Here is a 12,164-nt window from a genome sequence, read left to right as displayed (position 1 = left end):
GGGATTATTGGTATTAGAGGGACTTGTTGAAAGGTAATTGTAATAAAACTTGATAAACTCAGTCTGTGTATACCAAAGCTGCTGGTGTTTCTGGACTGCAGCTTGACAGTCTCTGTTGGCATTTCAGAAAGTAGTCGACCTTCAAGCCCTCTGGAAGAATTCAATCGCTGACCATACAGTCAGAAGCCCTCGCTCTTAACAGGACTCTGATTCCCCTTCCAAACCAACTTCCTTGGCTGCATATACTCCTCCAGAACCTCATCACTAACCAGCCCCCTCCTCTCCTGAAACAGACGCACATACTCCTGCAAAGCCTCAATGGCCATCTTCTTCAACTCACCAGTCAACGTATCACCATTTTTATAGCTCTTATAAACCTCGTCGAGCTTTGCATCATCCTCCTCAAAATACGTCAGATAGATATACGAAACATCCACATCCGGATTTCCCCCAAGCCGACGATGATCCTCGATGCTAACCTGCCCGCCGCTGAACGCATACTTGCTAATCTTCGTCTTGATCTGCTTCGGGGTATCAGACATGAAGATAGCGGAGTTAGGGTTCGACGAAGACATCTTCCCCCCGGGACCCTGCAGCGCAGTGAGGAATTTGGAATGGATAAGCGCCAGCTTAGGCGACGGGAAACGCATCTTATGCGCGTTATCTCGTAGTAAGCGGAAGTAGGGGTCTTGGTCAATGCCCATGGGGATCAGGCAGGGGATGTTGGCGATGGACTGGGTGCGAGTTGGTTGTGGGTCGTCCGTCCAGATTTCTGGATAGGATGTCGCAAAGGCGGCTACGCATTGAACCGAGGGGAAGAAGATTCGGCCGATGTTGGTGCTGTTTTGTTTCACGGTTAGTTGGGTTCAGTTCAACCATAGATAGGTAAAGTCTACAGTGCTGTAATACCTTTCATTGAAACCGAATGCACCCCGGACTTGGTTGAAAGTCACGAGCTTCGAGAACTCCCACGCGTTCATTAGAAAGTGGTTGCTGAGGTACTTGAGATCGCTATAGATAAAGGTCTTCTTCTTGTCGAACCCAATGGCAATGATATCCCGGGCATTTTCTTTGGCGTATGCCATTGTTTCTTCGAAAGTGAGACTGTCTTTGAATAGGGCTTTCTCGTCGTCCGTGAGCATGAATACTGGGGGGATGTCGAAGACGTCTTGAAGCCACTTTGTGAATTGCAGGGGAATCGTGTGTCCCAGATGTAGACTGCCGGTGCTTGGACCACGACCAGTGTAGAGGAAGAAGGGCTCGCCGCGCTCGTATAGGTTCAGGATCCGGTCGAAGTCACGGTGGCTGAAGAATAGGCCGCGTCGGAGCCAACGGTGCGGCTTGTGTCCAGTGACCTGCTCGAAGCGCTCGAGGAGTTTCCGGTCTATAATGGACGTGTTACATTTTCTGCAGCGATCAGTATATGGCAGATGTGCGCTTGCAGCAAGCATACCGGGAAATCGCTTCGTAGTCAATCGAGGCGACATCGCCGTTCTCATCCCGGGCTCCTTCGACGGACCAAGGATTGATGTCTTGTTCTTGATTAAATGCTGCCATGTTTCCAGCCATTGTTATGGTTGCAAGTGATACAGGTAGAAAGTGAAAGTTGGATTGTTGATATAGGATGACAAGTGACTCTTCATATTTCATCTAGGGCTAAGCACTAGTCACGGGACATTGATCTTCAGTTAATTAAGTAGAGGCTTATTAAATAAGATACACCCCATTCCTTGCCCCCACTCAAATACAACAATAGGGGAGGTGGGCAAAAGAGGAGAAAGAAAAGGCCAGTTCATATGCGAACTCATTCAATTTTGCAACACTAATATATCCGGGGTATCAAGTATCAACGATCCAACAAATGCGTATGAGTCAAACGTAACAAGATCAGGCGTCCTCGTCGCCTTCTCCGATGGACACTTTCTTTAGAGATAGATCCTTTTTCAATTCCTGAATGCGCCTGGCGAGCTTGTTCTTCAAAATCTGGTTTTGCATCTTCTCCCATTTAGCGGTTTCCGTTCGGATAAGTGCTTCCAACTCCGCAATTTCTTCGCGTTGCTGTTGCATTTGTTGCCGCTGTTCCAGCTGCTCCTCATCCAGTCCGTCTTCAGCCACACCGCGTTCGTCTCCGTCAGACTCATCACTCTCGTCACCCGATGACTCCGCTGCAGGCGTGGATGGCTTCGTTGCCGTAGGCGTACCAGCTTGATAAACCCCACTGTCCACGGGTGTCGCAGCCGGAGCGGGAGGAGCTGCATTATCATCGGCAGCAAGAGCAGCCTCCATCTCCGCAGCAAGTGCGTCCTCAAAGTCTTCGAAGATGCCAGGTGCCTCTTCCATCCCCATATCCCATTCACCTTCTGCGTCCTGCTCATCATCGTACTCGTCGTATTCTCCACTCTGTACGAGACCCTCAGCCCGGTTCAGCGACGCGCTATCGACCAACTCGTAACGAGGGATGCCCACAGCAGCTTCATCCTGTGCTATCAAGTCCTCCACAGCTTTTTCTACCTGTTCGATCGTGCGAGTACTGACTCGCTCACGGAATCGCCGCCTGCGTACCCACTGCAAAGGCGGCGTCAGACCATGAGCATACTGTAAAGTCTTATCATCGCCATGTTCGACCTCAGGAGGGAGCGGGTACTCCAGAGCTTCTTTCTCGTTCGCAACCGGGCCCAGCACCAACAGCATCTGACAGATATCCCCGGACTTGTACCATCCACGGCGGTCCCAACTCTTCATACCCTCAATAATACATGGTAAATCTACCAAAGCCGCAGCAAACTGCTTGTCTCTGATTCTGAAAACGGCGCGTCGTCCTTCGCGGGTAAGCGGTTTGAACGAGAACTCCGAGCGATCGAATCGTCTCTCGGCAATAGCGCGTCGTAGGTATTCACATTCCTCCCCAGGGAGCATACGTAGGATAAACCCTTCCTCGATAGATGGATCGATTTCCGTATCCGACGCTTCAGAGTCGTATCCAACACCAACTGGTCGATTGGGAACCAGGCCCTTATTCTTAATTCGAATCGACTGCACGCCGGGTTTCTTGGAAGGGTTTAACTTCAAACGCTTGGGTCCTGCCGGTTGTTCTGGCGCGGGCCGGGAAGCAGAAGGCTCGCTGACGGCGGGTTCATCGGCTGGTCGCTTTTTCGATGGTTTTTTCTTTTTTGCTTTCTCTGGCTCTCCTTCTGTGGTTGGTTTGCGTGCGATTTTCAGCGTGAGTTTGCGTTGAGGGGTTTCTGATGGTGGAGGGGGAGCTGGTTTCTTGGGTGGTTCCTCTGGCGCCTTTTTCTTGCCGAAGGTGAGCTTCAGCGACGGGCGACCCTCAGACATGGCGGGCGGTTGGTAGATTCAATGATTGAAGCGGAGTGCTTGACCCCAAGCTAAAGCCGGGGAGATGGAATGAACGTATGCGTGTATGTGGTGTGAGGGATGAGTATGAGGACGTCTGGTTGGTATAAATTGTGGTTGCGGAGGAAGAGAGAAGAACAGGCCGAAAGGCGGAAAAGCAAAGGACGCGACGCCGGAAGTCCGCTGACCTGAACTCTTTCGTTCCGCCTTTCTTTCACTTTCATTTCATCAACTCCACCGAAAGCGAAACACAATTCTTCCCTCATATTCAGCCAGCGTCGTTAATCGTCTCTCTTCTATTCGACAAGATAATCCGTCTCTCAACAAAACCTAGATCCCCAGCATTAACCAAAAACACTACGGGACAACTCTCAATTTCCTTTCAACAAATCAATCACCATGTCAGGTCCAAATCTACACAACGCTTTGCTCCGCCCACCCATTATCCAAATTCTTCGCGCAGCCGGCTTTCACGCAACCCGTCCCTCAGTCATAGACACCCTCGCCGACCTCACAGCCCGCTACGTGATGATCCTCGCCTCATCCGCAACCACGCACGCCACGAATGCCCACCCAAATAATCCCGTCCCAACCCTGGAAGACATTTACCAAGCTCTACAAGATGCGGGCGCGTTGCGACCGCAACTCCGCGAGTGGGAAGAAGACTGGCACGGCGACGAAGACATGCGAGGACTGGAAGGGTTTCTGGGATGGTTCACGGGCCCGGCGAATCGCGAAATTCGACGCATCGCGGGATTCCTACCGAGCGAGGGTGACGTTGTGGATACGGATTTCCTAGAGAAGGAGGATTATCTTACGGTGTTGAAGAAGAAGCATAGTAAGACGGGAGAGGAGTCGAGATATGCGGGAACTGTCCTAGGAAAGAATGCCGAGGAACATCCGATTGTGATTGAGGGCGGTGCGCCGAGTATCCAGGAATGGGGGTCGCAGGTGCGGTCGCGGGCGCCGTATTTTGCGGAGAGTGATTCTTCTGGGGTTAGTAGTGCGCCGAGCAATTTGTCGGACGGGGAGGGGATGGATGTGTGAAGGAGGAGTCCGGAGGATGTTTTTTCTCCTTTTCGAGGATGAACGTCTGCGAACAACGGAAGCTACATGGCGGAGGACCAGTTTATTGGAGACCCTGGAGTCTCCTTTGCTCCTATACATACACTCACGATGCTGTCTGGGTAACGGACAACAGGGACAAAAAGGTCTGCTGGGCAACACGGCTGTCCTTGACCAAGGGAACGATTGGCCGCCGGCTTGCTCGACTAGGTATTCTTACAGCCCGTACTGTTGGCCAAACATATCTATGCACCCGGCCAATCTTCGCGACACGAAGGATGGGCGCGTCGAGGCCTCAAAGGACAGGAGTGGTCCGGTGTGTCGACGTATATATCCTGCACTAGGTGCAATGCAAACAAGGATATGAGGCCGGGGCTAATAGCAGAGTAATAAACGGGCCATATGAAGGGATATGCCACCCAATTCGCCATGAAACTATAGCTATAGGATCAATGAGCGAGTACAAGACAGAGAAGAGCTACTCAAAACCGATAACAATAAAATAATCACCAAGCATCCAAGCTCCCTTGTAGCAAACCTTGCAATGCCCTAGTCAACATAAAGTCTTGGCCGCCCATGACATCAACGCCCAAAACCACCCGAACCTCCCTTTAACTCCATTTTATCTCCAACGTCCAATTTCACAAACAAAGAACACCACCACCAAAACCCACACATACACACACACAATGGTCTACGCCTTCGCCCTCCCAACAACCTCCCACCTCTCCTTCCAAACCCATCTAACCTCAACCACCCACCCATCCCTCCCCCAAGCCGCCTCAACAGCCCGCCACGCCCTCCGCATAGCACTAAAGACACACAAACGCCTACCCCGCGGGCCGCAACAAGACGCCCACCTCTCCACCCTCCTCACCACCCTAACCGACTACCTTCCCTATCTAACCGCCATAACAAACAGCCTAACCAGCACGCGCCTCCCCGAAACGCCCTCCGAAGAAATCGAAATCGCCCTCCACAGCGAACCCGAACCCTCATGGCGCCCCACCCTCACCTCCTCCGCCTCCCTCTCCCTCAAACAACCCCGACCCAAAGGCCTAGGCCTTGAATACGAGCTCGCCTTCGTCCTCACCACATACGCCTACGTGCTCAGCAAAATCGCCCACAGCACCATAACCCGCACCCTCTACGCCCCGACAACCCCAACCGCAGAAGCCCGCACCGCTGCCATCACAACCGCAACAAAACACCTCCTCCAAGCAAGCGCAATCCATTCCCTCCTCGCCACATCCCCGGTCTTCGCCCACGTCTCTCGCTCCGTCTCCTCCACCCCCGGAATCGTGCCCGATCTAGATCCCGCCGCGCAAGCAGCTCTAGCTTCCCTCGCTCTGGCGGAGGCAACCCTCCTCGCCGTGCTCAAAGATGACTCCTACGTGTCTGCGTGTATCCAGGCCCGCAATCCCAATGATAAGGAGTGGATGGTCCGCGCGCCGGAGATCCCGAAGGTGCGCGCGCACCTGTTTGCCAGATTGTGTATTCGTGCTGCGGAGTATGCGGAGCAGGCGGCTGCCGGGTTGGGGGCTGTTGGGGCGCAGGGACGGGCCGGTGTCGACGAGGATTTGATCAAGTATGTGCGTGTGTTGGGGAGGGTTGCGCGTGCGCGCGCGTGTCGGTTCTTTGGGGTTGATGCGGAGCTGGCGGGGAAGATTGGGGAGGGGATTGCGTGGTTGCGGGCTGCGAAGGGGGCGCTTGGGGTCAGGGTGGAGAAACAAGAGACTGAGGCGAAGAGTAGGGGGTTTTCGAGGTTGAAGCAGGGGTGGATGGAACGGAGGGAGGAGCGCAAGATGGAGAAGGATGCGGGCAGGATGGAGAAGGGCGAGTTAGGGCCTGGGGATAATGCTGGGCGGGAGGAGGAGGGGAGAGTTATTGAGATGTTGGAGACGAAGTGGGTGAGGATGAATGATACGGTGGGGTCACTCTTGCTTGCGATATAGTGTTAAGGATCCTTTACTGATGGGAGTGTTTAGATCAATACGCAGCTGATTCCACCGTCGGCGGATCTTGTGACGAACTTGCCGTCTGGGAGAGATATCCATTCGGCGCCGGGAGCTTATAGGCTGCAGGCTTTGGACGAGGAGGAATTAGTTCGGATGCGCGCACCGCCGATGGAGGACGAGTTTGGGCCTGGCAGTGATGATGATAGTGAGGAGGAATCTGGTCTGACGAGAGATACGCCGAGCACGGTCCCTGAACGGACTGATAGTGCTTATTATTGATACTGATACCCTGGGACTGTTCTATGAGCAGAGAACATGATGTATAGATATGCACCAGGTACATGAGTGCATAGTTTAAGCTCGTATAGTCAAAAGCAGCCATATAAAAGACTTTAGTCACAGTCACAGCAACCATTCTATGATCACATAGACCCATAGCCCAGCATGACTTCCAATTTCTACCTCCCTCAACCCAGAGACCACCATAAACCCCCAAACTCAACCCCAATCAACACAGCCCAACTCAAACAAAACCCACACAAGTCAAGTCGAAGAAAGAAAGAAAAAGAAAAAGAAAAAGGGTAAAAAAATGATACAATTGATCTAAAAAAACAACAACCTTAACAAAGAAAAAGAAAAAGTCCCATCCAATACACAATTCAGTTCAATTCAATTCGTTCCATTCCAGCGAACCAAATTCACCTAAGCACTCTTCTCGAAATAGTTCTTCTCCTGGAACAGGTAACCCTTAATCTTGCGCTCCTTCAACAGCTCAAAGTACTTCTCTGTAGGTTCCATATATTAGCATATATATCCCAGACTTAGATTCGGATTCAACAATCCCAATCCAATTCTCCCCAACTGGTCCATTGGACCAAACCACCCATTTCAATCTCACTTCCAGAGTGAACACTCAATCCAAACCCAACCCCAACCCCAACCCCAACGAGACAGCAAGAGAGCAAGCAAGCAAACAAGAAAAGAAAAGAACAAAAACCAACCTCTCAAAGCCCCACACTTCTCCAAATGATTGACGCCCTCGCGCGCATAACACTTCCCCAATTCCTCACCGACAAGACGAGACATCATGCTGCGGACCCATTGCTCACGGATAATGGCGTCACGGGCGTTGTGGACGGCGACGTTGTCTTCGAAGTCGACGCCCTCGTAGCTTGGGGGCACGGTGGGCTTCTTGGCGAGGAAGGCGGCGGATTCGGGGGTGGGCATTTTGGCGGACTTTTTTTGGGATTTTTTATTCTTCGTAGGTGGGAAGGTTTGGCCGGGGTACTGGACGCGGGGGAGGGCGTTTGGGGGGAGTTGGTGATCTCGGATTCGAGAGATGGATGTGCCTTTTCTGATGTCGTCGGGGTTCCGGAGTTATGTGCAATTGGGAGGTGGTGATTGGTGGCTGGTGTAGGCGGTCAGGGAGGTTTGAGTGTACTGCTACGGGGGATGCTAGGGGCCTTTTGTGCAGGGTGGTTTCAATGTCACGTGATGATGTATATTCGTCTTGCTTTGCTTTTGGGGGTGATCATTATTAATAGTTGGAGCTCTATGGATGATGATTTCTACTGTTATGACTAGGGAAATCATGCGCAAAGTAATCAAGATGTATCTAATCTGTCTATAGCCATAATTATCTCGTAAGAAAAGAAAACGCTTGCCGATCAATAATAGCCCTTCTTCGGGCAGTGTACAGTACATCCAAATGCAAGCCATGTGTAATAAAAGCATGTCGTCCAAATACGCCGGAATATCGTCAGAATTGTCCCACAGCAAGTATAATACGGTCATCAAATCACCCATATGGCGACATGTACAGCGAGCCAAAGATCATCCGCGGCCGATCATGCACGAGCCATTTACGTGGTGTAACAGTGTGGCTTTTTATGATTGCGGCGTATTTTCTTGCCGCCCAAAGAACTTCTCGTAGAGGCCTGTCGCCTGGTCTTCTACGCGCTCCCGCCATGGTCGGTTCATCTCCTGGGTGATGCGGCGATACTCCCACAACTCTGACCAGCAGTCGCGGCCAAAGCTACAGCCGGCCAGATTCACCATAAAGTCACCTGCGCCCTCAACGAAATGAATATCTGGATCGCCCCCGTCCCCACAGGCGCCAGGAGGATACGAATTAATATACCGCTGAGGCAAGAATCCAACGTGGCTGCGGATCCACGGCTCATTGGTATACAAGTATTCCAGGGCATCCTGTTCCTTGTGCTCCCACTCCATATGTTTCTGCTCATACATGACGGGATCCCACCAGATGTCTAGTAGACGCTCCGACCACACTGATCGTCGCATGAAGAAGGAACCCAAGCTGAAACCACTGCAGTCTTGCGATAGCACCATCTGAATTGATGATGGGTCTCCGTCGCCCACCGGTGAGCGTGAAACGTCATCAAGGTACGCCCCCGTCGGCGGGTGGCTAATATTCAAGGGATTGTAGACATTGATATCCCGGTACGAAATTTCGCCCAGACGGTTGAAAATGTGGTCCTGTAGGGAGTAGGAGGACTCTACGATCCACGTATTAAGGTCCACCCACCAGAACCTAGGAACAACAGTCAGCCAGCATCTAGGGTACCCAACAGCGCTAGAACATACCATTCCGCATGGGGATACTTGCGCATAGTCTCGCGGATAATGTCGACCTTCTCCCAGCTTTCGCGCCATTCATGCGAATACCGCTTCTTCGCCAACATGTTCACCACTTCCAACTCGTATCCCCACTGCCTTGCATATTCTTGCTTATTTCGGATGCTGTTGCGCTCTACCGCCCATTCACGGGCTCCCTTTAGTTCCATCACGCCGCCCTCCACATTAGATTCGAGAATGATTACAAACTTGCTTCCGCCGCCAAACGATGATCGTCGATAACGCTCGAGGCAAGCTACCGATACGGGTCAGTCCGCACAATCCCCTTATCAAGCTTACCATGATCAACTTACATGTCCAAAAGTACAGATATCCAACCAGAACCAGAATGAGGGCAATCAACAACCGTAGTCGTCTGCGGCGCAACATATTTCTGCCGAACCCACAGGAACGCCAACCTCCCCCGGATGAGAATGGTCGGCCGCGTCCAAAGTCGTCTTTATCAATATAACCATTCGGTGACCTAGAGTTTACACGGAAACTCGGCAGGGTGGCGGAGATGCGACGTTTCGACCGGGAGAAGAAGCCATTATTCTTCGTAGAAAAAGACGGATACCCTCGAACCTCGTCGCTCTTCGCTTTGGCGGCCGCCCACGAGATCCCGCTTGGACCCAACGGGTTCGGCGACAAAAAGCCACTATGTGGTGTCGAACTGCCACTGCCTGTCGTGAGACCTGGACTGGACCACCCTCCGCCCGCCGGGTGGGGTGAGGGTGATCGAGAAAGGGACATGGGCGGAGATTTTGAGTTCACGGGGGTGTCGGGCAGAAGGTTCAGAGGCGCACGGGCACAATTGCCCGTGAAGCGACCAGATCAATGAGCAATTATGGTGGTGGTGGTGAGGTTCACGTTCGACGAGGTCGAGTGATATCGCGGAAGGGATGTTGAGGGAGCGTCACCAGGACGCGACTCTTCGAGAAGCTGGGAAGTCGAAGATGAAGGGGAAAAGCGAATGAGGTGTGGCACTGAGATCAAATAGAAAACCGTCCAGACGAGAGGGAAAACAGCAAGTCGGGGAAAAGTGAGACCTCAAAGGTTGAGTTTGGATCAAAAAAGACGGAATAGGAATAGTTGATAATGGGGGGGGGGCGTTCGTATCGCCAAGTGGTACCCTATCTCCCCCGTCCAAAATTATAGTACAAGGGTAAAAAACGAGATAGAAATTAAAATCCAAAATTAAAAAAGGAAAAGAAAAGGAAAGGAAAAAGGATCCGTGAACAGAAGGACCCGTTTCCGTCCAATGGAGAAATGAAGATTCAACCCGGTGGAACTGAACGAAAGGGAACCAACAAAAGGACCACCTGAACGGGCAGTTCCTGGGCAAATGGATGGACTAGGAAACCAGGTGAACAACTCGAGTCTGGGCATCACCCGCCGGATGGAGTAGGAGAAACAGATGAGGGCGAGCGCTACCTCTACCTCCCCATCCGTGGGAAATGAAGTTGGAGATAGGTTTCACCTCTCCTCTGTGATGAGTGCAACATAGTTATCAGTAAAGGCCAAGCAAATTAAATTAAAATTGACGCCGTCTGAACGGGCCAATGTGGTTTGGTGGTGGAAAGAAAGAGGAAATTATCTTCATTTCGCTTTGATCACTGGATCCGCATGTCACCCCACCAGTTGGTCTTCTTGGCAGGGACTTCAGAATTAATAGTACGGAGTACTATGGACTATGTAATATATCCTCCGTACCGAACATGTATCCCCATCATTACCGTACCTTGTAATTTTGATTGCAACCGGCCACAGCCAAGGCCCAGAACCCCAAGATCTCCTCTCAATTACATTCCTCAAAATCAAGGTCATCGGGGTCTGGAATCACCTCATCCCGATGACAACCATGATAAGACGCGTTCTCTCTTCAGTAGTTGTTAGTCCGGGCATTGAAGACTGTACAGAAGTAAGGCTCCACCAGGTAGTACGAATCGGAGTAACGCAAATCTCTACAATATTAACGCTCAGAGAAGATATTGAGATTCAATAACTGATAACTGCATAGTTAGCATTGCGACATAACTGAGTCAGTGACGTTTGCAAGATGTATGTATAAACAGCTTGTTAATCATGTGTTATTTTTATACTAGCTTTCATGTGTACATTCTTCCGACAAACCCTAATGACGAGATACCGGTAGTACCTCAGCTGCATATAGCTTCTAGATTCCCAGCATACCCAAATACTATTAGATACTAGTGCGAACAGACGTATGTACAGTGTATTCATTATTATAGATATAACCACATCACCACCTCACTACCTCACATTCCATTTCAAAGCCAGTCCCACCCCAAGAACCCTCAACGATATCCTCAGCGCCGGCATCTGTCAAAAACCTGACACGGCCGCCACTATTCTCCAAAACCATCGGTAGCGTAAACCAGCCTCTCAACTCATAAGATCCGGTCGAAACATGGAAAGCCACAATTCCGCCGCCAGAATCCGGGTCCTGGGGTTACAAACAGTCCAGTACATATCCATGCCAAGCCCCGGATGGAACCAAACATACAAGTAGTCATCGGCCTTTGGGCCCCACATAGAGTCTGATATCGTGACATATCCATTGCTTCGGTCGAGGCCGCTGTCTAGTCCGCGAAGGGTCGTCAGTTCCTGGAGCAGGGAGTTGTACACGTTCGCCGATGGATGTGGCGGGCTGAGATTCGGCGTCACATATCCGAATGTCGGATTTGCTGAATGCGACCTGTCTCACGGTGAGGATGCCTTGGATAAGTTGCTTGGCAATGAGGTCTTGAATCAGGGTATCGAGTGTTCGTGGTCCTCGGTTGAGACGTAGGCATAGCGACAGCTGATTTTGGGAGGCATTCTGGAAGCCAGTACCAGGATTCGGGGGTTGACTAGGTGCTTCGATGAAACGTGCATTGGAATCTCTATAGCCCTCTGTTCTCTCCGGTGTCCTCTGAAAATCTGCTATGGAATTCGTCTACTAAGGTAAATAGACGCTTATCTTAAAATAAGGCTCAGGTAGGTCTTATCCACAGTATTGACTGCCTCGAAGATGCTTCGGGGTGAAGGATGATATTTAATGCTGGAGATGGAGGGAGGGTTGCTGAAGCCATTCGGAAAAAGCCTTGGTACAAATTCTCAATAACAAGATCAACTCTCCGTTTGAAG

General features: G+C 51.2%; 6 protein-coding genes across 6 annotated transcripts; 2 read left to right on the top strand and 4 right to left on the bottom strand.

Annotated features, from left to right (window-relative positions):
• Nucleotides 1-179: 179 nt before the first annotated feature.
• BDV38DRAFT_292038 (uncharacterized protein) lies at nucleotides 180-1,569 on the bottom strand (the record flags this gene model as incomplete). Its single annotated transcript, XM_032061906.1, has 3 exons — nucleotides 180-840; nucleotides 910-1,407; nucleotides 1,454-1,569. 3 exons carry the CDS (start codon nucleotides 1,567-1,569, stop codon nucleotides 180-182), a joined length of 1,275 nt encoding a protein of 424 aa, XP_031919492.1.
• Nucleotides 1,570-1,653: 84 nt separating this feature from the next.
• Nucleotides 1,654-3,466, bottom strand: BDV38DRAFT_233685 (transcription initiation factor TFIID subunit 7 family protein). The gene has a single exon (XM_032053155.1). It carries the CDS (start codon nucleotides 3,334-3,336, stop codon nucleotides 1,888-1,890), a length of 1,449 nt encoding a protein of 482 aa, XP_031919491.1. The 5' UTR covers nucleotides 3,337-3,466; the 3' UTR covers nucleotides 1,654-1,887.
• Nucleotides 3,467-3,504: 38 nt separating this feature from the next.
• BDV38DRAFT_233683 (Bromodomain associated domain protein) lies at nucleotides 3,505-4,908 on the top strand. Its single transcript, XM_032053154.1, has one exon. The coding sequence runs from the start codon at nucleotides 3,754-3,756 to the stop codon at nucleotides 4,399-4,401; it is 648 nt and encodes a 215-aa protein (XP_031919490.1). The 5' UTR covers nucleotides 3,505-3,753; the 3' UTR covers nucleotides 4,402-4,908.
• A 200-nt stretch (nucleotides 4,909-5,108) lies between these two features.
• On the top strand, nucleotides 5,109-6,848 carry BDV38DRAFT_292036 (pH-signaling protein PalC; the record flags this gene model as incomplete). The annotated part of the gene is made up of 2 exons (XM_032061905.1): nucleotides 5,109-6,347; nucleotides 6,408-6,848. 2 exons carry the CDS (start codon nucleotides 5,109-5,111, stop codon nucleotides 6,654-6,656), a joined length of 1,488 nt encoding a protein of 495 aa, XP_031919489.1. The 3' UTR covers nucleotides 6,657-6,848.
• Nucleotides 6,849-6,856: 8 nt separating this feature from the next.
• BDV38DRAFT_233679 (putative NADH-ubiquinone oxidoreductase 12 kda subunit) lies at nucleotides 6,857-7,689 on the bottom strand. Its single transcript, XM_032053153.1, has 2 exons — nucleotides 7,379-7,689; nucleotides 6,857-7,162 (listed from the first exon to the last, which is right to left on the bottom strand). Exons 1-2 carry the CDS (start codon nucleotides 7,602-7,604, stop codon nucleotides 7,080-7,082), a joined length of 309 nt encoding a protein of 102 aa, XP_031919488.1. The 5' UTR covers nucleotides 7,605-7,689; the 3' UTR covers nucleotides 6,857-7,079.
• Nucleotides 7,690-8,264: 575 nt separating this feature from the next.
• On the bottom strand, nucleotides 8,265-9,767 carry BDV38DRAFT_277446 (putative alpha-1,6-mannosyltransferase subunit; the record flags this gene model as incomplete). The annotated part of the gene is made up of 3 exons (XM_032058488.1): nucleotides 8,265-8,931; nucleotides 8,985-9,270; nucleotides 9,329-9,767. The coding sequence occupies 3 exons, from the start codon at nucleotides 9,765-9,767 to the stop codon at nucleotides 8,265-8,267; spliced, it is 1,392 nt and encodes a 463-aa protein (XP_031919487.1).
• Nucleotides 9,768-12,164: the final 2,397 nt, after the last annotated feature.

The sequence above is a fragment of the Aspergillus pseudotamarii genome (assembly GCF_009193445.1).
Source record: "Aspergillus pseudotamarii strain CBS 117625 unplaced genomic scaffold BDV38scaffold_2, whole genome shotgun sequence".
NCBI classification, from domain to species: Eukaryota; Fungi; Ascomycota; class Eurotiomycetes; order Eurotiales; family Aspergillaceae; genus Aspergillus; species Aspergillus pseudotamarii.
This window is presented reverse-complemented; position numbering and strand designations above follow the sequence as displayed.